This window comes from Ovis aries, chromosome 24 (genome assembly GCF_016772045.2).
Source record: "Ovis aries strain OAR_USU_Benz2616 breed Rambouillet chromosome 24, ARS-UI_Ramb_v3.0, whole genome shotgun sequence".
Taxonomy (NCBI): domain Eukaryota; kingdom Metazoa; phylum Chordata; class Mammalia; order Artiodactyla; family Bovidae; genus Ovis; species Ovis aries.
In genome coordinates, this window is record NC_056077.1 from 27,970,155 (window position 1) to 27,998,001 (window position 27,847).

At 50.2% G+C, this 27,847-nt stretch overlaps 1 protein-coding gene across 2 annotated transcripts; it reads left to right on the plus strand.

Annotated features, from left to right (window-relative positions):
* The first annotated feature begins 267 nt into the window (after nt 1-267).
* Nucleotides 268-27,062, plus strand: ITGAD (integrin subunit alpha D). 2 transcript variants are annotated; one of them, XM_012104407.4, is made up of 30 exons: nt 268-382; nt 1,991-2,096; nt 4,229-4,332; nt 4,467-4,537; nt 4,675-4,789; nt 9,104-9,234; nt 10,136-10,281; nt 11,066-11,219; nt 11,318-11,468; nt 12,019-12,092; nt 13,584-13,713; nt 13,838-13,980; nt 14,138-14,278; nt 14,353-14,562; nt 15,381-15,511; nt 15,626-15,783; nt 17,031-17,185; nt 17,415-17,546; nt 19,570-19,643; nt 19,879-20,020; nt 22,279-22,392; nt 22,504-22,583; nt 22,690-22,773; nt 24,683-24,761; nt 24,919-25,026; nt 25,126-25,203; nt 25,399-25,512; nt 25,651-25,752; nt 26,163-26,273; nt 26,697-27,062. In XM_012104407.4, the coding sequence occupies exons 1-30, from the start codon at nt 337-339 to the stop codon at nt 26,811-26,813; spliced, it is 3,501 nt and encodes a 1,166-aa protein (XP_011959797.4). In that variant the 5' UTR covers nt 268-336; the 3' UTR covers nt 26,814-27,062. The 2 variants fall into 2 exon arrangements, 1 of the variants encoding a protein (XP_011959797.4); XR_009598375.1 differs by lacking the exons at nt 26,163-26,273; nt 26,697-27,062 and having other exon boundaries at nt 25,106-25,203.
* The last annotated feature ends 785 nt before the right edge of the window (nt 27,063-27,847 follow it).

Sequence of the window (27,847 nt, forward strand, 5' to 3'; positions counted from 1 at the left end):
CCTTCTGCGGCCTTCTGTCCTGCCTCTTCCACTCATATGCAGCCTGATTCCTGAGGCCCCAGAGAGCTCCCAGGACCCTGGCATCAAGCAGGTCTCAAGGGCCGGGGGAGGGTGGTCTGGGGCAGCCAGGGAAGCCAACTCCATGGACGTAGAATGGGAAGGAGTATAGGGCCTTTTCCCCAAGGTGTCTTTGCCCCCGCCTTTCTGTAAATAACCAAGTACTTCCTCACCGAGCCTTCCTCCTGCCACGTCAAGCCCTGACTCGTTATTTTAACTCCCCCGGAGACACTGAGCACCCTCCAGTGCTCTGCTGCCCAGCCCTCCTCTTTTTCTCTGATGAGCTGCTTGGGGATGGCCTTTGCAGCTGTGCTGTTCCTGACTGGTGAGTGGGGGTCCTCGGGGCTGTGAGAGGCCTTCTGTGGGTTGGGGGAGCGGTGGTCTCTGCCTGGTAGGGCAGGCAGGAGGAGCTGAAGGAAAAGGAGAGGACTCCTGTCCAGTCTGGTGTGGTGGGAGGAATGGCCTGGAATCTGGGGAGGGGCAGGAGCTGGGCAAAGCTGAGGGATGTGGGTTCACGGGTTATGCTTGGGTGGAAGGTGAGCTGCTCTCCAGGTTGCCCATGGCTTCTCTCTCCCTTCCTTTCCTGGGGGCCCTGGGGTGGGTGCTGGGAGTGAGGGGCGTCTGCCCCAGGGCCCCTGGGAGGGGAGGCCACACCATCCACAAGAGATGGCAAGACTTTAGTTTAGACAGCACTTCCTTGGTCCTGCACATCTCCTGAGTCTTTCCAGCTTCTCTTGAGAAATGGGAAGGTCTGGCTGCTCTGGGTACCAGAGTCTGGGAATGGATGCCGCCTTTACCACCTGGGGCTCAGACCCGCCCACTTCACTCTTTGATGTCACCTGCCTGGCCCCTGAGGCATCTGGGTCTGAGTCTCTTGGTATCCTCTACCTGTCAGATCACAGGGGCTGCTTCCAGACTAGGAATAGAATCAATCTTTGTGAGAAAGATGTCGGACGTGAGGTTTCCTTGCATGTGGACCCAGTAAGGACCAGCATCCTAAACATCTGGCCTCTGCCCAGAGCCCCAGGGTTCAGGTGTCTGGACCCTCCTTGTCACTGCCTGGCCTGATGCCTGGTCTCCTTAAAGCTTTCCTACTCTTGGGGTTGGAGTCAGCGCCTCCATCCAGAGACAACCAGGCTTCTTGGAGGAATGGAGAGGAAAGGTGATTGGTTAGGAGAGAAGGGATTGGGAAAAGCTCTTGAAATGTAAAGTGTCTTCCCCTGGGGCTTTCTAGCTTAGCCACTGGGATGAGTAAAGAATCGGGAGAGTGAGTTGGAATCCTGGTTGTGCCAGTGACCAGCTGTGTGGTTCAGAGTCATTCAGTAAATGCTAGAGTCACCTGCTAAGGGCTGGGCACTGTTCCAGGCACCAAGACAAGGCAGGTGGAGCTGTCCTTGTCCTCCTAGAGCCTGGCACCAGGAACGAGGACACGGAGAATACAAAATGACAAGTAATAAATCACAGAATTCTAAGTCTGTTTCCTAAGCCTAATGGGAAGATGCAGTAGGACAGTTTTAAGTGGGATGACCACACACCCTAGTTGCCTGGAGCCAGTACCAATGTTCCTGGTGTAATTATTAATGGTGCCCCCTCCCCTCTTGGAAGGTCCAAGTTTAGACAATATATTGTACGGTCACTTTATCTTTAAGGGATATTCCTGCTCTATCTAACCTACCAGGAGGTGACTGGCCTAATTTCAGACTGTGGGTGAGGGGCATTTCTCTGGATGGTTGCCCTCTGTATTGTGATTAGACTATTTTTAAGGGAGGAGGAGACATGGGAACCACACAGGTGGCGATAATAAGAATGCCTTTCTCTCGGGCAGATGGGGAAGCAAGGCTGAGCGTGGTGGGTGTCATGACCCCGAGAAGTCAGGGGTTCAAAGGAGAAGGGGCTTCTCTGACTGTTCTCCCCACCTCCCCATATTCCTCAGGCCTGGCTTCTTATCACGGATTCAACTTGGATGTGGAGGAGCCCCTGGTCTTCCGAGAGGACATAGCCAGCTTTGGCCAGAGCGTGGTCCAGTTTGACAGATCTAGGTAGGCCCCGCCCACTTTCCCCAACTCCGCCCCCTTGGCCTGCAGGCTGGCATTCTGATTGCTACCACCTGGAGGAAGGGCAGCATGGGCTACAAACCTGTCCACCACACCTGCATGAGGCGGGCGAGGTTAGGGTCTGCTGTACCTGGCTTGCCCAGCCTCTAAGGATCTGTGCTGTATTCCTGGTGTATGAAGGAGTGTGACACTAAATAGCAAATAGGAAACACCAGGACAGCAGAGAGGGAGGGCCTGTAGAAGAAAGGGAGATAAAGTCTTTTTTCCAAGAACAGGAGGGAGGCCTCATAATTTTATTTTGCATTGGGATCGGCAAATTATGTATCCACGCTGCCTCCAGAAGGGCACATTCTTGGGTCCCAGAGACCGGGACCCAAGGAGTTGAAGTCACAGTGTGATGCAAGCATAACCAAAGTCTGGGAGCCACAGGAAGGGAGACATCAAACCCAGGAGAGAACTCCAGGAGGACTTCACGGAGGCGGTGGCACTGGCAATGACCCTGAGAGCACAGGAAGTTTCAGTTAGCCAAGACAGAGCACACAGAGGTCACTGAGTCCCAAATGTACATCCCTTCCTTCTCCCTCGACTGGCAGGCTGAGGACATGGAAGCAGATGTCAGGCCCTAGAGTTTTATTTTCTTTGTTTTGAAATATAACACAGAGATTGATATGCACGAATCTAGAAGGTCCAACTCAATAAATTTTCCACATATGTGTATCCAGGTAACAACCACCTAGAACAAGGTGTAGAATCTCTCCACCACTTCCCCCCATTGGCTTCCCTGGAGCCCCACACGACCACACAACACCCAACAAATCCAACAGCTTCTGTCCCACTTACCGTCAATTTGTGTTCAGGCCCTATTTTTTTCAAAAATGAAACTCTTGATTGTCTGCTGTTCACCAGTGCTTTAGTCCATGGGGTCGCAAAGAGTCGGACACAACTGAGTGACTTTCCAACCAAGTATATAATATATATTGGATGACATTCTGATTGCTACAAAGCTACTGTTTTTCCTGGTTTCTGCTGAGTGATAATGAAAAGGTTGAGCTGACATGTAAGGAATGGGTTGGGGTAAAAAAAAAAAAAACCCTTGTAGGTCAATAGTTTAAAACTAAAAGTTTATTTACCCGATTGTGCCAGAAGACACCAAATGGCTACATCTCCAACCACCTGATTCAGTGTCATCCTCAAGTCTTAGACAAACAAGGATTTCAGGTTTCCATAAGGGAATGGTCCTCTAGAATGAATCTTTAAAGGCCAGTTCAACAAATCTTGCATGGCTAATCAGTTAAAATATATTAGTATTTGTCTAGTTCCCTCACCTGAATAGCGAGCTTGTTGGTAATGAGAACATTTTTCTCAATGAGAAATTAAAAAATTCTCCCCTCTCAAGGTGTTTTGCAAATAAACAGTTGCATTTATAAATGAATAGAAATGATATGAAGCAGTTTCTGATACAGCTGCTTTAAATTAAATTGTTTATCATATTTAAATTATCCAATTTGGGAATTTCCTTGTGGTCCAGTGGCTAAGACTTTCATGCTCCCAATGCAGGGGGCCCAGGTTCAATCCCTGATCAGGGAACTAGATCCCACATTGCTGCAACAAAGACCCGGAGCAGCCACATAAATAAATAAAATTGTAATTGTAAATAAATAAATAGTCCAATTAATTACAGAATTATCTATTGGCTTCAGAACATTTTTCCATTTAACTTGAGGTGACCTATTTTTTGGAATAATGGCTCTCTCAGAATGAGGGCTCTTAGGAGACAAACTGCACTGACTTGTGGTTGGGAAATGCTATTTTTTGTTCTGAATAGTTTTATTCTGAGTGAATGTTAAAACACGCACACACAATCTCCAAAACTATTTGCATATACAAATACATGTATATTTATATACGCACACATGTACCCAAACAGACAAACAGAAAGCCCAGCATGGCCTTTCAGCCTCTGTGGGTTAGACTCAGGCCCTGATTTTGAGTAGCCTCACACAGGCCAAGGCCGAGGGCTCCCATCGTGAAATCTCACTTCCCCATGACACTTCTTCACCCAAAGCGCCCCATGCCCCCACCCCTCCTGCCGCTGTCTGTCCTGGTTGTACCTCCAGACTCGTGGTGGGAGCCCCCTTGGAGGTGGTCACAGTCAACAAAACAGGACGTTTGTACGACTGCATGCCTGCCACCCGTCGGTGTCAGCCCATCTCGCTGAACAGTGAGTGACTCGCCCCAGGGATTGGGTCCTTCAACCTCCTACACAGGACTGCCCCCTCCTCAGCCTCCAGCCCGGACTGCCCCCCCAAGTGAAGGCATACCCATGGGTGTAACCCTGTGTGTCTGCCCTCTCAGCCCCCTCAGAGGCTGTGGACATGTCCCTGGGCCTGTCCCTGGCGGCCTCCACCCATCTCTCCCAGCTGTTGGTGAGTGTTTCTGGGTCCCTGGAGGGTCTTGAGGGAGAAAGAGGTTGACGGGGTTGAGGGAGAGGAGGCTGGGGCGGAGGGAAAAGGAGGGGGAGTGTTCTGGGGGTCCCCTCACCCACACGGGCCTCTGCCCCCAGGCCTGCGGCCCGACTGTGCACAAAGCCTGTGGGGATAACATGTACATAAAAGGCACTTGCCTCCTGCTGGGCTCCCACCTGCAGGTCATCCGGACCATCCCCACTGCCCTACCAGGTAGGTCCCCCAGAGACGCCAGTTCTGGGTGGAGCACGTATTGGAACCACTCATGCGAGCAGAGCATGAAACTTGGGTCCCCACCTTCTGGGTCTTTGTTTTCCTGGGCCTCTTGTGCCCCAAGCCCCCTCCCAGAGGGCTCGGCAAGCTCAGCAGGGGCTGGGGGCACAGTCTGGCCCAACAGGAAGAGTAGTCACAGCAGGACCCCCTAAGCTGGGGAGCTGTGATGACTGACGGGGCAGGAAGGAGCCTCGGGGTGCTGCTGCAGGAGGCATGAGGGTCCCACATCAGCCAACAGGTGTTGGGGTGCCTCCTGGTTTCCAGAGGAAGGGTTTTGGGTGGTGAAAACGTGAGGTGAGGACCATAGATCCGAGAATCCAAGAGGGAGGCAGTCCTGGGGCATTCTGCTAGTCTGCCAAGATACCCCCAAACTCACACTTCCCCTTACAAGGGCAGAAAAGGACCCGATCATGGCGAGTGTGAGGCACAGTTTTGCCAGCACTGATGTCTCCCGCAGAGAATGGTGCCTAGGCGGGCCCTGCAGCTGTCTCTCTCTCTGAGAGTCAGTCTTTTCTTTTTTTTTTTTTTTTCTTTCTTTCCTCTTTTTTTTTTTTTTTCTTTTTTAAAAATTTATGGCTGTGCTGAGTCTTCATTGCTGCACACAGACTTTCTCTAGTTGTGATGAGCAGGGGCTACTTCTCTAGCTGCAGTGGGAGGGCTTCTCACTGTGGGGGCTTCTCTTGTTTCAGAGCACATGCTCTAGAGCACACACGGGCTCAGTAGTTGCAGCTCCCAGGCTCTAGAGCGTATGAGCTTCACTAATTGTGGTGTATGGGCTTAATTGATCTGAGGCATGTGGAATCTTCCCAGACCAGGGATCGAACTCAAATATCCTATATTTCAAGGCAGATTCTTAACCATTGGGCCACCAGCGAAGTCCTCTGAGGGTCAGTCTTTACAAGTTCATCTTCTGTGTCCTTGGGCAAGTGGCTACATTCCCTGGGCCTCAGTTTCCTCATTGGTAAAATGGAACTCAATAATTGAGGTGGCTATTAGGATTTAAAAGATTTAATATACGTATCTAAGTGCTTAGACTCCAGCCTGGCATGTGTATGTGATTGCCTTTATGACTAATTTTCTAACTGAAGATTATCTGTTTGGACCAGGAGGAAGGCACAGGAAGGAGATAAACAACCCCGTGTGTGGCATCAAAGGAAAAAATGGGCCCCCAGGGAGAGCCAGGGACTGCACAAGGCACATGTTTTGTTGTTGTTGTTTACTTATCTGTTTATTCATAGCTGTACTGGGTCTTCATTGCTACACAGGCTTTCTCTAGCTGCAGTGAGTAGGGGTCACTCTCTAGTTGTGGTGTGTGGGCTTCTCCCTTCAGTGACTTCTCTTGTTGCGGAGCATGGGCTGTAGAGCTTGGGCTCAGTAGCTGTGGCACACAGGCTTAGTTGCCCCACAGCATGTGGGTCTTACTGCCCTGACCAGGGATCAAACCCATGTTCCCTGCATTGGCAGGCAGATTCTTAACCATTGGACCACCAGGGGAGTCCCAAGGCATGTGTTTTGGCCCAGAGAAAATACAAACCCAGACTTCGTGGGCTTTTAGCCAGAAGTGAAGCAGCAGCAGAAATAGCCCCCAGACAAAGTTGTGAGAGCAGAGTCTACAGAGGGGACAGGGAGAGTGGCAAAGACTCTAGTGAGTCCCAGGCCCCACCGGGGATGTCTGTGCAGCAGGGCAGGAGAGGTAGCTTTGAACACTAAGTGGTAAATGTCTTCTCTTAGATGTTTCTGGGGCTCCTGAGATGTGATGTCTGATGAAAATGGGACATACATGTGTAAAACTGGTGCAGATAAGGCAGGTTTGAATAGATATGGAAAGACTGTGCGCCAGGCAGTGCTGGGTACTGGGTGCTGGGTGTGCATCCCCTTCTAGGTCCTCATGAGATCCTCGTGGAGGCCAGGATGATCCCCGTTTTATAGATGAGAAGACTGAGGCTCAGAGAGATGAGTTTCCACTTTAGGAAGTGGCAGAGCCCAGAGCTTGAACCAACCTTGCCTGATTGTCTTGGTTCTTTTTTCAGAAGGCAATCACCTTCAGCCAGGTGCCTGCTGTGGGATACAATAAAAACAGCAAGAAACAGAAGTGACATTGCAAGGGCACTGGCCACAGGCCTGGTCTGAGAGAGCATGTGGAGAGGGAGGGTGATTTTGTCATGGAGCTAAAAAAGTGGGTACGAGCACAAGATATGGTTACAGAGAACACCAGCTACCCAGCTTGGGAGCACCTGAGCACACGCTCAGCCTGCCATGTGGATGGCTGGATTTCCTAGGAAGACTAGAAAGCAGGGAGGAAAGTGACCTTCTATTCTTCCATTTCTTCTCAGCACTGGTGATACTGGTTGAGCAGGCAGGGTGGGGGAGGAGTGAGGAGCTGGGAGAAGGCATTTTTGCTTCAGTGACTTGAGGCCGGCTGCCGCAGCTCAGCCTCACACCTCAATGTGGTGGCCTGACCTCCCAGCACCCCGAGACCAACACAGGATGTGGGGTGCTGGTAGAGGCATCAGCTGGGTTTTGCACCGAGACCACAACCCCCTACATAAGTTTGGGGACAGCCTGAAATGTCTTATTTCTTCATACGCATATGCTGTGTCTCTCTTCTACTGTGTGGACTCCGCAAGGGCAGGAATGAGATTTTTTATAAAACTTTGGTCTTCAATCCGATTTCCCTAGAGACGGGCTCTGCGGCTCCCTTGAAAATATTCTCAGGAGCAACCCCCATGAGAGTATGAGGAAAGCAGGACTGAGAGATGGACAGGGTAGACAGGGAGAGGCCTCAGTCGCCCCACCAGGAGCTTGGAGCATGGCTGGGTACAGGTTGCCCCCTGGAGCAGAAAGGGTAACCTTGGGCAAGACACCTCCCTTTTGAGTAGGGTGACACCTAGGGAGGAACTCCACTGGGAGCCATTGACAGCCAACTCCCTACAGCTGGGAATGAGCACGTCCATCCTGATGGGGGACAGGTCTTGGGAGCACACCTTAGCATCTGTTCCAGGTGTGTCCTTGGGCACAGAAAAATGCCTGGTAAATGGTGATGATGGTGATAACAACTAGCCCTTATGGGGCACCAAGCCCTGTCTTAAGTACTTTACGTACATATTCATTCCGTTTTCAAATTGGAGTAGGACTCCTTTACACTGTTGTGTTAGTTTCTGCTGTACTACAAAGTGAGTCGGTTACACGTAATCATATATCCCCCCCTCCTGCGCCTCCCTCCCGCCCCCTCATCCCACCCCTCTAGGTTATCACAGAGCACTGAGCGGAGCTCCCTGTACTGTCTAGCACACAGCATGGGAAGGAGAGGGTGGACAAATGGAGGGAGGAGCGCTGACATGCTCATTGTTTTCATCCTTGCCATAATTCTGTATGGGCGGCCAGATGGCTACATGGTAAAGAATCCATCTGCCAAGCAGGAGACAGGGTTTCGATCCTTGAGTCCGGAATGTCGCCTGGAGGAGGAAATGGCAATGTTTAAGTATCTTGCCTGGGAAATACCATGGACAGAGGAGCCTGGTGGGCTACATTCAGTCCATAGGATCACAAAGAGTTGGACACAACTGAAGCGACTTAGCGCGCGTGTGCACACACACACACACACACACACATGCACGCAGGCCGCAGTATCCCTGACATGTGTAATCAATAAAAATTTGTTGACTAACAGAGTGAGGAGCCCACCCGGCCCCCATACTCTACTTCTTTCTCCCCTTCTGTAAGCCTTGTGGGAGGAGGGGAGAAACAGGGACTCTGCTAAAGGGAAAGGGGCTGAGACAGCAAATTTGGACCTCCTCTGTGGATAGTGTGGGGATTGGTCCCTGTGCCAAGAATGGCTCCCCAACTCTGTGGAGCAGAAAGGGCTTCTGGGCCCCAGGAAGTGGCTGGGACCCACACATGTATTTCTTTACTTTTGACTAAGCTGGGCCGTTGTTGCTGCGCGCGGGCTCTCTCTAGCTGCAGCAAGCTTGCTGCGCGCGGGCTCTCTCTAGCTGCAGCAAGCAGCTGCTTCTCTCCGTTGTGGTGTGCGGGCTTGTCACTGCAGTGGTTTTTCTTGTTGCAGAGCACAGGCCCTAGGGTGCATGGGCTTAGTAGCTGTGGTGCACAGCTTAGTTGCCCCGAGGCATATGGAATCTTCCCGGATCGGGAATCAAACTCATGTCCCCTGCATTGGCAGGCAGGATTCTTAGCCACTGGACGACCTGGGAAGTCCCCGCAAACATATGTTTCTGATTCCTCTCTCCCTCTGGACAGAGTGTCCAAATCAAGAGATGGACATCGCCTTCTTGATTGATGGCTCCGGCAGCATTGACCAAACCGACTTTAAACGGATGAAGAACTTTGTCAGAGCTGTGATGGACCTGTTCAAGCGCACCAACACGCAGGTGAAGACTAGGCCCTCTGAGACCTGGGGAGTGGGGTGGGGGAGGGTCTACCTCTGGGAAGGTCAACTTGGGAGGCTGCCTGGCATCACTGGGGGCTGGATCAATAGGCCTGTGCCTTGAGGAAGCTAGGGTCCAAGGTCAAGGCATGGTTCCCATGCAGGGCCAATTGGAGACCTGACCTGGGAGGAGGTTTCCCCATCACATTTACTATGTCCCCATGCGCCACAGGAAATAGGTTTTTGCTATTTAAATACATTGAAAGGAATATAAAATAATTTTGCTGTGAAATTTGACTGAAGGTAACTTGGCCAAATAATTGATTATTTCTTTATCATGTTTTCCATATAACTCATGATTTCTTTTTCTTATTATTTTATTTCCCAGTAACCAGTGTGTGTGTATATATATATGTGTGTGTGTGTATAAATTCTTGTTGCCCCTCTGTCCTTGGGATTTCCCAGGCAAGAATACTAGAGTGGGTTACCATTCCCTTTCCAGGGGATCTTCCCAACCTAGGGATCAAACCCACGTCTCCTGAGTCTCCTGCTTTGGCAGGTGGATTCTTTACCACTGAGCCACCTAGGAAGTCCATAAATTCTTGAGAAACAAGGAAATACAGACTTCAAATTGATTTTGTATATTATAAAAATTTTTTTAATCTAAATTTAACAAATATGGTAGTTGGCAAGGTTATTCTTTGTAAACCATGAAAGAAGCAATATTTAGCTTTGATTTCCCAGTTTTCTTTTTCTGGGTTTCAGTATATACTTGTCAGGCCTCAAAATCACATGGAACATGGTTTGTAAGTGCAAAATTATTCAAAAATTTAAAGCTTACTAAAAACACACACACACACAAAAACAACTCCTGAACACCAGGGCCCTTTTCTTGGCCTTCACAGTTCTCGCTGATGCAATATTCAAACCTTATGAAGACCCACTTCACCTTCAACCAATTTCGGACCATCCGGAGCTCTCGGAGCCTGGTGGATCCCATCGCCCAGCTGAATGGTCTGACATTCACAGCCACCGGTATCCTGAGAGTGGTGTAAGCTCCGACCCCTGCTACCTGCAGATAAAATGCTTCCCTGCCACTGTCTGGCGCTGGGTCGAGGATCTGGAGAAAGGGCTCACGGGGAAGCGAGGAGGCCGTAGGCAGAGTCTTCCTGGAGTGTTTCTGGTCCCCTCACTGGTTGCAATCCCCTGAGCCAGGGCGAGGGCCAGACTCCTTTCCCCTTTGCCTGGCTTTGGATTGGCTGGACTCTGAGCCCACTTGGGTTTGCTTCTCGGTTCCCATCCTGGCTCCCGGCTTGCTACCTGGGTCACCGTTGGAGTAATCGGCTTTTTCTAAGTCTTGGAAAACTGTCAAATGAGGATAAATTCACAACTTGGTTGGAAGGATTAAACGAGATGACATGAGCGCAGTGCTTCTGCCCAAGAAGTCTGAGATAAACGGCTGTGGATTTTAATTAAAAAAAAAAAAAATGCAGCTCCTCTTTACCTCCCTGGAAGGGACTCAGGAATTATTGCCAAGTGTCTTCTTTGTGCTTTTCTCCCCACTCAGCTCCTTTCTCTTCCCCATCCCTCATCCATTCTCGCTCTCTACATACCACCACGTGCCTGCCCAATACTGGAGGCCAGGTGGCCCAGGACGAAAATGGCTTAGGTGCTGGGGCCAGTAATTTTTGTCAGTAATGTTATGAAGCCATGACTTAACATGCCTGAGTCTCAGGGTACCAGGCCTCCCCAGTCTCTCCAGAGGAGCTTCTAGTGCTGCAAATGATTGCTTCCCAGAATCTCAGTAGAGTTACCCCCTCTTTCTTCCTTGACAGGAGAGAACTATTTCACAGTAAGAATGGGGCCCGTAAGAGTGCCAGGAAAATCATCATTGTCATCACAGACGGGGAGAAATTTAAAGACCCCCTGAAATACACCGACGTCATCCCCGAGGCAGAGAAAGCCAACATCATCCGTTACGCTATTGGGGTGCGTCCTTTGCTCCTGGCTCCCCCAGACTCAGCCTTCACCTCCCCCAGGCAGAAGGGCTGGCGGGCCCCTCCTCCTCATGTGCCTCTCTGCTGCAGGTGGGAGATGCTTTCCAGGCACCCGCTGCCAGGCAGGAGTTGAACATCATTGGCTCCATGCCTTCGGAGGACCACGTGTTCAAGGTGGACAACTTTGCAGCACTCAGCAGCATCCTAAAGCGGCTTCAGGAGAAGATCTTTGCTGTTGAGGGTAAATGGGGAGTGAGTTTGGGTGTCGGAACTGAAAGAGCCGAGATCCAGTTGTCCCCCACAGTCCCCAGGATCTGTCCCTACTCATGTTGTTGTTCAGTAGTTCCATTGTGTCCGACTCTTTGCGACCCCATGGACTGCAGCACTCCAGGCTTGCCTGTCCTTCACTGTCTCCCGGAGCTTGCTCAAACTCATGTCCAGTGAGTCGGTGATGCCATGCAACCATCTCATCCTCTGTCGCCCCCTTCTCCTCCCACCTTCCATCTTTCCCAGCATCAGGGTCTTTTCCAATGAGTCGGCTTTTCACATAGGTGGCCAAAGTACTGGAGCTTCAGCATCAGGCCTTCCAGTGCACATTCAGGGTTGATTTCCTTTAGGATTGACTGGTTCCATCTCCTTGCAGTCCAAGAGTCCTCTTTCTGGATCCCTACTCCAGCTCGCCCCAAATCGTTACCCAGAACTCAAGCCCCAAACCACATTCTCCTCTCTCTGCTCTGAATCCTCACTGTCTCTAGGTCTCTGGGAGCCTAAATGACCCATTTCCCCCACAGGAACGCAGTCGGGGACAAGTAGCTCCTTCCAGCGTGAGATGTCTCAAGAAGGCTTCAGTTCCATCCTCACAATGGTGCGTGGAGCGTGTGCTTGATTAAGAGTCTCAGGCACCAGCCTGGGGCTGGGAGCCGGGACTCAGAATAAATAAGAAAGCGGACTCAACCCTCAAGCTCACTGTCTAGTCTGGGAGAGACACGCAGGCAATGAATATAGGTGCTAGAAGCACAGCAGAGAATGGGATAGCTGAGGTCCCTGCTTTCCTGGAATGTGTAACTAGTGGGAGGGGATGATAAAAAAACGAAGAAATGAAAGACTTTCAGATGGTACTAAGCACTGCAGTAGAAGAAGAGAGGTGATCAGAGGAGGGCTAAGGAATAACCACGGAGGCTGAATGATGAGCAAGGGTGAGGCCTGGAAATATCTAGGGAGAAATTGCTCCAGGTAGAGGAAACAGCAGGTGCAAAGGTCCTGAGGCAGGAATGGGGTTCCTACGCTAGAGTGAGAGAAGGGCCAGCGCAGCCGGAGCCAGGGGAGCTAGGGGCAGCATGGAGAGAGAGCTGGAGAGTTGAGAGAGAGCTGGAGAGTTGAGAAAGACCAGACCACGAAGACCAGAGAAGTGACGATCAGTTCAGTTCAAAATAATGATAGAGACAGACAGCGGTCTGAAAGGAAGTACATGTTCAAAATATTCAGAAGGATATTATCCAGAATAATTTTTATTGATATATTTATTTGGCTGCACCAGGTCTCAGCTGTGGCAGGTAGGATCTCATTCCCTGACCAGGGAATGAACCCTGGCTCCCTGCATTTGGAGTGCAGAGTCTTAGCTCCTAGACCACCAGGGAAGCCCCTTACCCAGAATAATTTTGAGGGCAATTGAGGGGGACCGAGAAATGGAACAAGGTTTGTCATGAGGTAATCAGTGATGCTAGGTCACGGGTACTAATGGGTTCATTACACGTTCCTTTTGACTTTTGTATATGTCCTAAATTAGCCATAATCAAGAGTTTGAAAAGGCAATAAACAAAGTATTCAGAAGAGGAAATGCCTAGTACTTTCTGAGGGAGCCAGGAACATCTCACAGACGTAACTTTGAGGTTGACTCCTCCAGAGAGAGGAGCTGAGTCCCAGAAAAAGGAGAGAGGAGTGTCCAGGTCAGAGGGTTGGTGTGTTCTGGAACACCGGGTAACTCCATAGACTTGATTGCGAAGGCTACTAAGTGCCACCCTCGGGGGTTTGATGACAGGAAGTCTCTTTGGTTTGCCAGCAGGGTAGTGGCCTCACATTTGGGTTTAAAAAGCCCAGCTCTGGGACAGTAGATGAAGCAGAGGAGAACAAGCGAGGAGGCAGAAAGGACAGTGGCTGAGAGGCGCTGGGGTGACTCTGGCAGTGGCAGTGGGGATGGACTGAGAGATGTAGGAGTCAGGGACACGAGGCTGCTGATGAGAGCTAGAAATGACAAGAGAGACTTCCAGATGAGTGGCGGAGTCAGCGGCAGGCATTTCTTCAGAATAGGCTGTCTTCTTCCCACCTGCTCACCCTGGAATCCTTTCTTTTCTCCCAGGATGGACCAGTTCTGGGGGCTGTGGGGAGCTTCAGCTGGTCTGGAGGTGCTTTCCTGTACCCCCAAAATAAGAACCCCACCTTCATCAACATGTCCCAGGAGCATGTGGACATGAGGGACTCTTACCTGGGTGAGACAAGGCTGTGGTTGGGGGCTGGGCAGGAGATGGGCTGCCTGGGAAGGACAGGGGCCCGGGGGTGGGGGATGAGGGGACAGGGGTGGGGAAGCCTTGGTGCTGACCCTGGTCCCTTCAGGTTACTCCACAGAGCTGGCCCTCTGGAAGGGGGTCCAGAGCCTGATCCTGGGGGCCCCCCGCCATCAGCACACCGGGAAGGTGGTCCTCTTCACCCAGGTGTCCAGGCAATGGAGGCCGAAGGCTGAAGTCACAGGGACCCAGGTTGAGTGTGGAGGGGGTCTCCAGGGGCAGAGAAGGAGGAGAGGAAGGGGTGCAGGGCCTCTGGGGGAGGTGTTGGTGTCTGGGGAGAGGCGGGACTTGGCCCAGGGTATGCCCCTGGCAGCGGGCAAACAGGGTGACTCCTGACTCTGCCCTCCAGATCGGCTCCTACTTCGGGGCCTCCCTCTGCTCTGTGGACGTGAATGGAGATAGTAGCTCTGACCTGGTCCTCATCGGGGCCCCTCATTTCTACGAGCAGACCCAGGGGGGCCAGGTGTCCGTGTGCCCCTTTCCCCGGGGGGTGAGTAGCTGATGAGACCCGGGCTGGGTGGGGTCTGGGTGTGGGTGAGCCCTGACACCATTCTCATTCTGCAGAGGACTAAGTGGAAGTGTGATGCTGTCCTGCGAGGGGAGCCGGGCCACCCCTGGGGCCGCTTTGGGGCAGCCCTGACCGCGCTGGGGGATGTGAATGGGGACAGGCTGGCGGATGTGGCCGTTGGGGCCCCGGGAGAGCAGGAGAACCGGGGTGCTGTCTACCTGTTCCATGGAACCTCAGAACTGGGCATCAGCCCCTCCCACAGCCAGGTGAGGCCCCCCAGCCTTCACCTCCTTTCCCATGTCTTAGGTTCACCTGGTGCCACCTCCTGTCCCAGTCTCAGCAGTGACCATTCCTCTGCTCCTTTTAGTGGTTTATTTCCCTGAATTGCTCCTGGCCCAGCTAAGCGCAAATGCTCTCTCTTCTCTCCTTTGACTCCAAACAGACTTCAAACTGTGTGGGCAGCTTAGTGGTTAAGAGATCACAGGCCCCAGGTCAAACGCCTGACCAGCCCTGTGGTCTGTGTGGCTTTATGCAAGTGACTGACTTAGCCTCTGTGAACCTTGATTTCCTTCTGTGAAACATAAAAGGATGAGCAAATTCCATTGACTTCATGTAAAGATAACTCGAGGACAGCACTAAGCTGTCCATTCCTCCAATATTTATGAATGAACTTACAGAGGACGAGTAAATGAATCTGTTATGCTCTCTTCATGATGCTTTGATTTTGTCATTAATTTGCATCCTCAAGGTCCTCATTGGACCAAAAGTGCTCCGATCTCTGTCTGGGGACCCTGGGGACCTCATTTTGTTTGCTCTCCACTCTTCTCCTTTTTTAAAATTTTATTTTTTATTATTATTTTATTTTTTGGCTGTGCCCTGTGACATGTGGGATGTTAGTTCCCCACCCAGGGATCAAACCTGTGCCCCCTTTACTGGAAGCATGGAATCTTAATCACTGGACCACCAGGGATGTCCCCTCCCTTCTCTTCAACTACTCTACTCAGTGTCCTTTCCAAATTTTCCTTCTCAAACCTTTCCCATCCCCTTCCCCTGACTTGCACTTTTTTTTCCTCTCTCCGGCCAGCGGATCGCAGGCTCCCAGCTCTCCCTGGAGCTCCAGTATTTCGGGCATTCGCTGAGTGGGGGTCAGGACCTCACGCAGGATGGACTGGTGGATCTTGCTGTGGGGGCCCGGGGGCACGCACTACTGCTCAGGTGACAACCCCCCTCACTTGCCTGCCCCTTGTGTCTGATTCACCAAGCTGCCCCCTCCCTCGTTTTCCCTGCCGGAGGCCAGAAGCCGGTCCTCAGCCCCTCATGTACCCTCAGGACCCTGCCAGTGCTGAAGGTGAATGTGACTATGAAATTCACACCCCCGGAGGTGACAAAGGCTGTGTATCAGTGCTGGGATGAGCTGACCACCACCGTGGAAGCTGGGCAAGCCACAGTCTGTCTCACCATCCACAAAAGCTCACAGGATCACCTAGGTGAGCTTCCTCCTGGTAGAGCAGACCCTTACCTCCCAGAGGCGCCCTACCCAGCCCTCTCCTCAGCGCCAAATGGAGCCAGGAACCCAGATCTCACCTCCACGTCCACCCAACTGCCCTTCTCCCTTCCTCTTCCCACACCCAGGCCTTTAGGTTCCTTCTCCAGGATTCATGGGAGGTCTGCCCTCTTTTCCACCTTCCCAGAGGACAAGGCTTCTCCATCCCACCCTCTTTGAGCTGTGTCCACAGCTATTCTTGCTCCCTCCCACCCACTCTACACCAGGTGTAGTTACCTTGATTGGTCCTGAACACAGTTCACCACTCCTCACCCATGTTGTATTTATAAAGACTAAAACTCTTGCCCACTGTGACACCGATGATTTGGCCCCTCTGCCTCTCCAGCCTCCCTTACTCCAAGCACTCCCCCTCCTTTTTTTTTTTCTGGCCACACCAAGGGTCTTGCTAGATCTTAGTTCTCTGATCAGGGGTCAAACTCCTGGCCCCCGGCAGTGAAAGCATGGAGTCTAGCCACTGGTCTGCAAGGGAATTCCATCCATACACTTAAAATTTTTTAATTTATATTTGGCTGTGCTGGGTCTTCCTTGCTGCGTGGGTTTTTCTCTAGCTGCAGTGTAGAGGCTGCTCTTGGTGTGGAACATAGGCTTTAGGGCGCAAGGGCTTCCGAAATTGTAGCCAATGAGGTCAGTTGCTCCAAAGCATGTGGGATCTTCCAAGATCAGGGATCAAACCTGTGTGTCCTGCATTGACAGGCAGATTCTTCACCACTAATCTACCCAGGAAGCCCTCCTCAGTATAATTTTTAATTAATGTACCAGCCTCCCTCTCCCTTCTGGTCTTAGCCACTGTTCCCCAGATATGGGATTTTCCCCTCCCCACTTTTCACCTGACTCCTGCTCATCCTCTAGGTTAGAGCTCAGACAAGGTCCAACCTGGAAGGCATCTCTGATCGCCAGATCTGAGTTAGCAAGCCCTCTCTGGTACCACTGAGGATCTGGCCCTTGCAGGGATCAAGCTGTGATGTTATGTCCTTCACGCTGATCTCCATTTCTAGGCTGCGAGCTCAGGAGGGCAGGGACCATATTTATCCATCTTCTCCACCTGTATCCCAGCACCTGGTACAGTTCGTGGCCCACAGAAAGTGCTCAGCAAATCTCCATTGCATGAAAAAATGAAAACAGAACCTTCACGTTTCTCTCACTTTTCGTCTTCCGTCCCTTCTGCTTCAGGTGACGTCCAAAGCTCTGTCACATACGATCTGGCGTTGGATCCAGGTCGGCTGATTTCTCGTGCTGTTTTTGATGAGACCGATAACTGGACTTTGACTCGAAGAAAAACCCTGGGGCTGGGAGAGCACTGTGACTCCATGAAGCTGCTTTTACCAGTGAGGACTGTGGGCTCTGGGAGAGGGAGGAAGGAGCCCAGGGCCAGCCTCTGACACCTCCACTCCCTCCTGAATGAGGCAGGAAAGGCGGGGAGTCTGGGGCAGGAGAGGAGAAAGTTGAGGCTGGGGAATCGGGTTTCCACGGCGTGGATGTGGTGGAGGAGAAATCCCACCAGGGTAGCCGGTAAGGAGGAGGAAAGCAGGTTCTTTAAAGCCCCTTCTTCTCCAGGACTGTGTGGAGGACATAGTGAACCCCATTATCCTGCGACTCAACTTCTCCCTGGTTGGGGAACCCATCGCCTCATCTCAGAACCTCCGCCCCGTGCTGGCTGTGGGCTCCCAGGACCTCTTCACGGCCTCCGTGAGTCTTCCTAGGAAGTCCCAGGGACGTGCTGACTCTTGCTGTGTCTCTGTGTGCTGAAGAACCTAGGCTGGCTCCCAGGTGCCCACGAAACCACATCACATCTAACATGCTTCCGCCCCATTCTCACAGCCTGGCCCAGCTTGGAGCCCTACCCACATCTCGGCTGATTATCCACTTTGCCCCAACATAAACTCTCTGGTTCTCATTCTGCAGACCCTTCGAACTATTTCTTTTATTTTTTTAAACCCACATTTTAATTTATTTATCAATTTTTTTTAATTTCGACTGTGTCACTTGGCCCATGGGATCTTGGTTCCCTGACCAGGGATCAAACCTGCACCCCCTGCAGCAGAGTACAGGATCTTTTTTTTTTTTTTTTTTTTGAGGTATAGTTGAATTGGGCTTCCCAGGTGGCTCTGGTGGTAAAGAACCTGCCTGCCAGTGCAGGAGATGTGGAAGACGAGGGTTCAATCCCTGGGTTGAGAAGATCCCTTGGAGGGGGGCAAGACACCCCACTCCAATATTCTTGCCTGGAGAATCCCTTGGACAGAGGAGCCTGGAGGACCACAGTCCATGGGGTCACAAAGGGTGTGACACGACTGAAGTGTCTTAGCACGCACACACACACATAGTAGAATTACAATGTTGTGTTAATTTCTGCTGCATAGCAAAGCGACTCAGTTATACATACATGCACATGTTTTTCATCTTCTTTCCCGCTATGGTTTATCACAGGATGTTGAGTATAGCTCCCTGTGCTATGCAGTAGGACTTTGGTGTTTATTCATTCTGTATATACCAATTTGCATCTGTTAATCCCAAACTCCCAGTGCAACCCTCTCCTTTCTCTCCCCCTTGGCAACTACCAGTCTGTTCTCTATAATCTTGATTCTGTTTCTGTCTCATAGGTTCATTCCGGTCATATTTTAAACCCCACATATAAGTGATATCAGGTGGTGTCTGTCTTTTTCTGAGTGACTTCACGACCGTCTCCAGTCAGATGCAACTTTTGAAATTGGAGGATAATTGCTTTCCAGTGTTGTGTTGATCTCTGCTGTATAACATGAATCGGCTATAAATATACATATATCCCCTCTCTCTTGAGCCTTCTTCCAGCCCTCCCATCCCACCCCTCTAGGTCATCACAGAGCAACAGAGCACCAAGCTGAGCCCCCTGTGTTATCTAACAGGAGGCATGGAGTCTCGACCATTAGACTGCGGGGGAAGTCCCCCAGCTTTTCTCATTTCTACCTCTATGTCTTTGTCCATGTTGTCTGTCTTTCTTTTTCATGTTGCAGTTCCTTTCTGTTTTCAAGAAGAGGCCCTGTCAAGTGACTACAGGTACCTGTAATTGCTCATAGTGTTCCTAGTAAGGGCAGCGTAATAAACAGATGAAGACATGGTTTGGCAGTTGATTTCTATATCTTTCCTGCGTGTCATATTTCTTATTTGGAAAAACATCTTCTCTCCACCTCAAAGATCTCCTCTCATCCCTAGAGCCCAGTCTTATCTCCTTCTCTTTTGAAAACCACTGCTCAGCACCTGTTACTTCTTCTCTGGCCTCCTACTGTGTCATGGTGATACCCGGCCAAATACCACGTGACTGGACTGATAGCCATCTGCCTCCACTTCTGTGGACCCCTCAGGGATTGTAGGTTCCTTGAATGTAAGCACCACCATGTCTGATTCACCTGCAGTTGCCACCTTCCGAGTGCAGAACTTGTCTCATTAGCGACTGTTAATAATGTGTGCTGAATGCTTGTTCCAGTTGAATTTGACTCCTCAACTAAACGTTACATTCTTTGAAGCCAAGGATCTTGTCTTCTCTTTCTCTTATGTTCTAACTGCCCCTCTCACACTGTCTGCCCCACCTCCTTGCCAGAGTCTAGGACAGTGAGTGCTAGGACAGCGTCTGGCACAGGGTGGGCGCTCAGTGATGCTCAGTGTTGACGGGTGTTCCTAATGAGACTGGGGATGGATTGAGACACGGATGGGAAGAGAATGTACTGTTTTGCTGCAGCTCCCCTTTGAGAAGAACTGTGGGCAAGATCACCTTTGTGAAGGGGACCTCAGTGTCAGCCTGAGCTTCTCAGGGTGAGTGAGCTCTGTCTCCTTTCATAGCCATACACTAAAGCTTTGGAGGCTCCCATCCTCATGCGATGGGAAGTCCCTGTGTTTCCCTTTGCCTCTCCTTCTAACAAAGAAGTGCTTTGGATTGGATGGTCATCAGCACGTAGCTCATGCGTTCCCACAGCCCTGCCCCCACTCCTGAAACAATTCCAACCTATTTCCCTGGAGTCTCTCTCCCAATCTTGTCCTTCCTGTTCAGGCTGGAGACCCTGGTGGTGGGGAGCTCCCTGGAGCTCAATGTGACAGTGGTGGTGTCCAATGAGGGCGAGGATTCCTATGGCACGGTGATCAGCTTCCACTACCCAGCAGGGCTGTCCTATCGACGCACGTTAGCAATCCAGGTAAACAGCTCCCTCGGGCTTCAGTGGCTGGGACCTCTCTCCTGCTCCGGGTTATAATAGGTTCCTTTCATTTTTTCTATGATGAAATATACAACACACACAAAGAGAGAAGTGCACAGGGCATATGTATAGTTTAATAACAAAATATTAAGCAAAAATCTATGCAATTAACATCTAGATGAAGAAATAAAGCACTGCAAAGGATTTTTTAAAATAATAATAAATTTAAAAGATGGGGAGGATTTTCCTGGTGGTCCAGTGGTTAAGACTCTGCGCTGCCAATGCGGGGGCAGGGGATCAATCCCTGGTCGGGGAACTAAGATCCTACATCCCGCGTGGCAAAGTCCAAAGATGAATAAAAAGAAAAAGAAGGAAAAGAAAAGAAATAAAACACTTCTAGCACCTCCAGAAGCCCTTTATATAACTTTCCTCATCCTAACCTCATACTCTCTGCAAAGGTAATCACTATTCTGCCTTATAATACTCAATTCCTTGAATTTCTTTACCACTCATAAATATATCCCTAGATTATGCTGTTGAGTTTTGCCAATATTTGAACTTTATATAAATGGAAACGTGTTCAGTTCAGTTCAGTTCAGTTCAGTCATTCAGTTGTATCCGACTCTTTGTAACCCCATGGACTGCAGCACACCAGGCTTCCCTGTCCATCACCAACTCCTAGAGCTTGCTCAAACTCATGTCTATTGAGTCAGTAATGCCATCTAACCATCCCCTTCTCCTCCTGCCTTCAATATTTCCCAGCATCAGGGTCTTTTCCAATGAGTCAGTTCTTCACATCAGATGGCCAAAGTATTGGAGCTTCAGCATCAGTCCTTCCAATGAATATTAAGGACTGATTTCCTTTAAGATTAACTAGTTTGATCTCCTTGCAGTACAAGGGACTCTCAAGAGTCTTCTCTAACAACACAGTTTAAAAGCATCAATACTTCGGCACTCCACTTTCTTTATGGTCCAACTCTTACATCTATACATGACTACTGGAAAAAGAATAGCTTTGACTATATGGACCTTTGTCAGCAAAACAACGTCTCTGCTTTTTAATATGCTGTCTAGGTTGGTCATAGCTTTTCTTCCAAGGAACAAGTGTCTTTTAATTTTGTGGCTGCATCACCATCTGCAGTGATTTTGGAGCCCAAGAAAATAAAGTCTGTCACTGTTTCCATTGTTTCCCCTTCTGTTTGCCATGAAGTAATGGGATCAAATGCCATGATCTTTGTTTTTTGAATGTTGAGTTTTAAGCCAGCCTTTTCATTCTCCTCTTTCATTTTCAAGAGGCTCCTCGTGTTCTGCCGTGAGGAAATATCTTGTATGTTCCTTTTTTCTGAAACTTTTAAAGTACTGTGGATTTACAATCTGATATCAATTTCAGGTGTACAAGATAACAATTCAGTATTTTATAGATTACATTCAATTTAAAATTGTTATAAAACACTGCTTATATTCCCTGTGCTACATAATATATCCTTGCATCTTATTTATTTTATAAGCAGTAGTCTGCACCTCTGACACCTGATCTGTTTGCTCCTCCCTTCATTCTTCTCCCCACTGGTGACCACGTTTGTTCTCTACATCTCAGTCACTGCAGCGTGTCTGACTCTGTGACCCCGTGGACTGCAGCACACCAGGCTTCTCTGTCCTCCACTATCTCTGGAAGTTTGCTCAAATTCATGTCTGTTGACTTGGTGATGCTATCTAACCATCTCATCCTCTTCTACCCCCTTCTGCTTTCCCAGCATCAGGGTCTTTTCCAAATGAGTCGGCTTGTCATACCAGGTGCCCCAAGTATTGGAGCTTCAGCATCAGTCCTTCCAGTGAATATTCAGGGTTGATTTCCTCTAGCATTAACTGGCTTTCCTTCCCTAGATGGCCTTAATTTGATTGTGGTTGATTTTTATCAAACTTTTCCTTTGTATTTAGTATTTTATATGTGTATCATATTTAAGAAGTACTTCCTTACTCTATGGTTATAAAGACCTTCCCCTCTGTTATCTTCTAAGAGATTTATAATTTGCGTTTTACATTTAAGTCTTTCATTCAGTTGGGATTTATTCTAATGTATGGAGTGAGGTAGGGATCCAGTGTTTGCTTGTTCATGTGTTTGCTTGTTTTGTATGGGCCAGCTTTCCCAGAACCATTTACTGAGAGCTTCCCCTACAGCTTTGCAATGCCCCCACTGTTTTGCATCAGGCCTGTATATGCATGTGGCTAAGTTTTTAAAAATTCCTTCTCCTCTGAAGCAACCTGGTCAGCGTCCCCTGCGCCTGGCATGTGAGGCACTGCCCACCGGCAACGAGGGCCTGAGGAGCAGCAGCTGCAGCATCAACCACCCCATCTTCCGCGAGGGCATTATGGTCAGAGCTCCCCCCAATTCTCATTGCTCTTCTCCCTCTTCCTGACCCCCTTTCCTTCCCTCTCTCCACCACGGCCTTCCCCATCCCCAACCCTTCTTTCTTTTCCCTCAGGGCATCTTCATAGTCACATTTGATGTCTCCTACAAGGCCACCCTAGGAGATAAGTTTCATCTCAGAGCCAACATAAGCAGGTGAGCTCAGGCCAGGTAGGGTGTGTCCCTCTCTCTCCTGTTCCATGCTCTAGCTGGAGACTCTTCCTGGATACCTTCCCAACCAGGCACCCTTCTCTCCTTCCAGTGAAAATAATAAACCTACATCCAACAAGACTACCTCCCAGCTGGAGCTCCCAGTGAAATATGCTGTCTACACAGTGATCAGCAGGTACTTAATCCCTGTCCTCCCCTTGGACCTTCTTCCAAACCTAGTACCTCCTCCTGCAAGCCAGCCTGCACTTTTGAGGATGAATATTTAAGCTAGCCCCTCTGATTTCTCACATGAGAATTCTTGTTGATCAGCCATGTACTTACAGCATAGCACCATAGCTTCCCTGGTGGCTCAGACGGTAAAGAATCTACCTGCAATGCACGAGACCAGGATTTGATCCCTGGGTTGGGAAGATCCCCTGGAGAAGGGAACAGCTACCCACTCCAGTAATCTTGCCTGGAGAATCTCATGGACAGAGGAGCCTGGTGGGATATGATCCATAGGGTCGAAAAGAGTCCAGCACAGCTGAGTTAAGCACACCATGTCCCATAATTCTTTTTTTTTTTTTTACTGCTATATTTATTTGCTTTTTATTTCTTTTTGTCTGCACTGGGTCTTCACTGCTGCCTGCAGGCTTTCTCTAGTTTTGGACATCAGGGGCTACTCTCTAGATGCTGCGGCTTCTCTTGTTGCAGAGCACAGACAAATGGGCTTCAGTAGCTGACACACAGGGGCTCACAGGCCCTAGAGCGTGCAGGCTTCAGTCGTTGTACTTCACGAGCTCGAGAGGGCAGGCCCAATAATTGTGGTGCTCGGGCTTAGTTGCCCCAAAGCATATGGGATCATCCCAGACCAGGGATGTCCCTTGCGTGGGCAGGCGGATTCTTATCCACTGCACCACCATATCCCATAATTCTCCTCTGATGAACTGACCTGCTGGTGGGACACACACACACCTTGCCACCCCTGTGCATCCTCTCTTCTCTCTCCAAGGTGCAGACTTCCTTTAACATGAAGCCAACTCTAGCCTTTGTGCCAAACACAAAGACGCTGGACTGGATCTACTAGATTAAGAACTGAGGCTTTTCTGAATACTCTGAAGTGGGGAGCTTGTCGCCAACAGGATATGGTCTGTCACCACACAGAGCAGAGAAAGGTCAGGTTTTCTCAAAACTCAGGGGAGAGCAGAGATGTGCGAAACTGTAGGGATGGTTTGTAAGAGCACAAGCCTCAGCAGGCCACAGGAAAGGCAGGTGAAGGGCTGCTGCTCTGGGCTCTGAAAATGGTGGAGGGAGCAGCGACGGGCCAGGCCGGAAGCAAGACAAAGAGCCTCACCTACCTGGCTAAACTCCAGAGACTTTAGAGTTGGCCATAAGCTTATAATATTGCCGTGGGACAGAGTTTGCTGCTGCTGCTGATGTACCAATTTTTAGGGGAACTAGAGAGGGGGGTCAAGCAGTGTCATTGCCCTTCCAAACTCTATGTGTGAATTTCCCCTTCTGTCCATGGGAAAGCACTAAAACTCACAATAAGAGCTTACTTTTATATACTTATGACATGCCAGGCCTTGTTTGAAGTACTTTACATGTATTTACATAATTTAACCCTTCTATTAATGGCAATGTTAGTCGCTTAGTTATGTCCAACTCTGTGAGCCCCCAAGGACTGTAGCCCACCAGGCTCCTCTGTCCATGGAATTCTCCAGGCAAGAATACTGGAGCGGGTAGCCATTCCCTTCTCCAGGGGATCTTCCCAAGCCAGGGGTCTTCTGCACTGCCAGCAGGTCCTTTACCATCTGAGCCACCAGGGAAGCCCAATCCTCCTACTAGGTCTAGGATACGGTTATTGTTATACCCTCCTTTTAAATATTTGTTTATTTGGCTGCACTGGGTCTTAGTTGTGACATGCAGGATCTTTCAGTTGCACTTGTGAGATCTAGTTCCCTGACAGGCTAAAGTTGAGGCCGCACAGGCCCGTGGGGACCATCACCGATCCCCTGGGTCACATGCTGGGCCCCTTCCCCAGCACGTGCAACCAAGGATGGTCCCCGGGCTGTTTTTCACCCATAAGCCCTCTCTCTCTCCAGGCAAGAAGAATCCACCAAGTACTTCAATTTTTCAGCTTCGGACCAGAAGAGCAGAAAAGAAGCTGAGCATCGATACCGCGTGCGAGACCAGGGAGTGCCCACGTCTGTCCCTACCGTGGGGATGTAGGGAGCCGGTGGGGGAAGGATGGAGAAGAGCTGGAAGCTGGAGCCAGGAAAGCGGTGGGACTTGGGATGCTCCAGGGACCACAGTCATGTTTTGTCTCTGTTTTCTGCAGGTGAATAACCTGAGTCAGCGTGAACTGGCCATCAGCGTTCATTTCTGGGTCCCCGTCCTGCTGAACGGTGTGGTCGTGTGGGATGTGGTGTTGGTGGCCCCTTCACAGGTGCCTGCCTGCCTTTCACCACTCCCCAGAGTCTGATCCCACAATGCCCATACCCTCCAACCAGCGGATCATCCTGTAGCTATTTCTCTCTTTCCCTAGAGTCTCCCCTGTGTGTCAGAGAGGGAACCTCCCCAGCAGCCGGACTTCCAGACCCAGATGCCAAGCAGTCTCGTGCTGGTGAGAAAGGTCCCACTGCTGGACCAGCTGGGCACTGGAGGCTCCCAGGAAATAGACTGCTAAGCTTCAGAGCCATGTTTATGTCCTCTGATGGTTTATCTATTCCTCATCCCCAAATCAGCTAGATTCCATTCTCTCTTGTGGTTCCTGCTTAAGTGAAGATCCTCTCCAACTTCACTCCTCTCCTGTTCCCAGGACTGCTCCATCGCTGACTGCCTGAGGTTCCGCTGTGACATCCCTTCCTTCGGCGTCCAGGAGGAACTTGACTTCATCCTGAAGGGCAACCTCAGCTTTGGCTGGGCCAGCCAGGTACGTCCTTCCTTGACTCAGATGGGGCTTGAAGTGTCTGCCCCCCTCAAGCCAGGGTGTTTCTCTATCCCTGAGCTGCCTGCGTGCCCCCCTACCCCCTATAGAGCTAGTTCCCAGATCTCCCCTTTTCTTTTGCAGTTGCTGCAGAAGAAGACGTTGGTCGTGAGTATGGCTGAAGTCACATTCAACAGATCTGTGTACACCCAGATTTCAGGACAGGAGGCATTTTTGAGAGCCCAGGTAGTGACCATGTGGTAGGCAGTGGCCGGGCTGGTCAGGGAGCTCTGGATGCTAAATCTGTGATGCTGAGTGGTTGAGGGGCGGGGAAGGGCTTGCAAGTTTGGAGAGAAGAAGAATGGATGGAGGCCCCTGGATGGGACAATCGTCCCTAAGCCCATGAGAGCTTCTGTATGTCACCTCTTGAGGCAGAGCCTGATGAAAGAAGGAAGGGAGTTAAGGACTGGGAAACTGAGGAACTTCCCTGGTGGTCCAGTGGTCAAAACTCCACACTTCCAATGCAAGGATGCAGTGGGAGAGGGTTCAGTCCCTGGTCGGGGAGCTAAGATCCCACATGCTGTATGATGCAGTCAAAAAAAAAAAAGGGAATGTGGGAGGCCTGATACTTTCTGACCCTGAAATCCCCAAATCAGGTAGAGATGGTGCTAGAAGAGTATGAGGTCTACAGCCCCATGCCCCTCCTTGTGAGCAGCTCCATGGGAGGACTGCTGCTCCTGGCCCTCATCACAGCCTTACTGTACAAGGTGAGTGTTTTCATCTCACTCCTGAGACCACCAGCATCCGGCCCTGCCCTCCCACAGACAGGATCGTATAGAGGGAAGAACTCAGACAATGGAGTCAGGCTCTTACTCCTTGTTTAATGTCAGGCAAGTTGCCCAACCTCTCTGAGCCTGTTTCCTAATTTTTGAAATGATAATAATGCCTATATCACAGAATGGCTGAAACAACAGAGACATGAGGCCAGCGTATGCAGAATCTATGAATGATGTGTACAGATCAGAGCTCGGCACACAGCAAACACTCAATCGGTGGTAGCTGTTGTTCACATAAGTATCCTAACACACAAATACAAGGCTACTTAGTTCCCTTCTGTCTCAGCTTCCTCCTACTCCCAACTTCCCATTCTGCCCTCTTATCCAGATTTTCTGATTTATTTCCCTTCATAGTGTGGCTTCTTCAAACGTCAGTACAAAGAAATGATGGATAACAAGCCTGAAGACACTGCTGCATTCAATGGGGAAGATATCCACAGTGAGGCTCCAGGTCCACTTCTGTCCGAATAATCCACTTTCCCATTTATTTCTATTTCCATTGGCTGACCTTGGCTTCACCTACCAATCTGCGGGGACAGGCCCGAGCAGCTTACCAGGTACCAAGACATCTTCCCAAGGGGTCAAAAGATTTTTGTGTTTTCCCATATCCACCAGACTTCTTCAGTGATGACCCACTTTTCACAGAAGCGGGCATGATGCCAGCGTGAATTCTCTTATGTATAAGAACTGTCACATTAAATGAGGATGCTTATATGATAACTATGCTGTAAGGAAGAGCTCTAATTCAGGAACCTCAGTGCTGTTCTGCAGCCCATGGGGTCGCTAAGAGTCGGACACGACTGAGTGACTTCACTTTCACTTTTCACTTTTGTGCATTGGAGAAGGAAATGGCAGCCCACTCCAGTGTTCTTGCCTGGAGAATCCCAGGGATGGGGGAGCCTGGTGTGCTGCCGTCTATGGGGTCACACAGAGTTGGACATGACTGAAGTGACTTAGCAGCAGCAGCAGCGCTGTTTTAGAAGGGTGGGGCTGTTCGTGGGTAGAGATGTTTCTTACTCTCTCAGTTGACTGGGACCTGTGAGCATAAGTGCACTGTAAGCAGTGTTAGGAGAGGAGGCCAAAAGTAGTTCTGTGTGTGTGCGTGTGTGCGTGTGTGTGTGTGTATGTGTTGGTCATGGGTTTCCGCTCAGGCTCCCTGGTAATGACAAGTGAGCTGACTGTCCTAGAAGGTGAATGAAATATCCAGAGCTTGAACCCTTGAACGGGGTCCCCAGAAGCTAGGAGAATCAGACTTCCAGAAAGGGAGCATCTAACTTCCCCCAAATAATACAGAAGACCAGTGAACGGTGGTGTAGAGCATGACTGAAATATTCCAAGTCCGGAATTAGCTCAAGAAGCCTCTCACATGGGGCTGTAGACAGTGTTTGAAATCACTGTTGTCTCCACACAGCGGGAACTCAGAGAGGCCCTAAGGGCGTGTCAGGCAACCTGTGGTACTTCAGGGCCTGCAGCCCTGAGTTCCACCGGGCCTCTGTGAGCCGCCT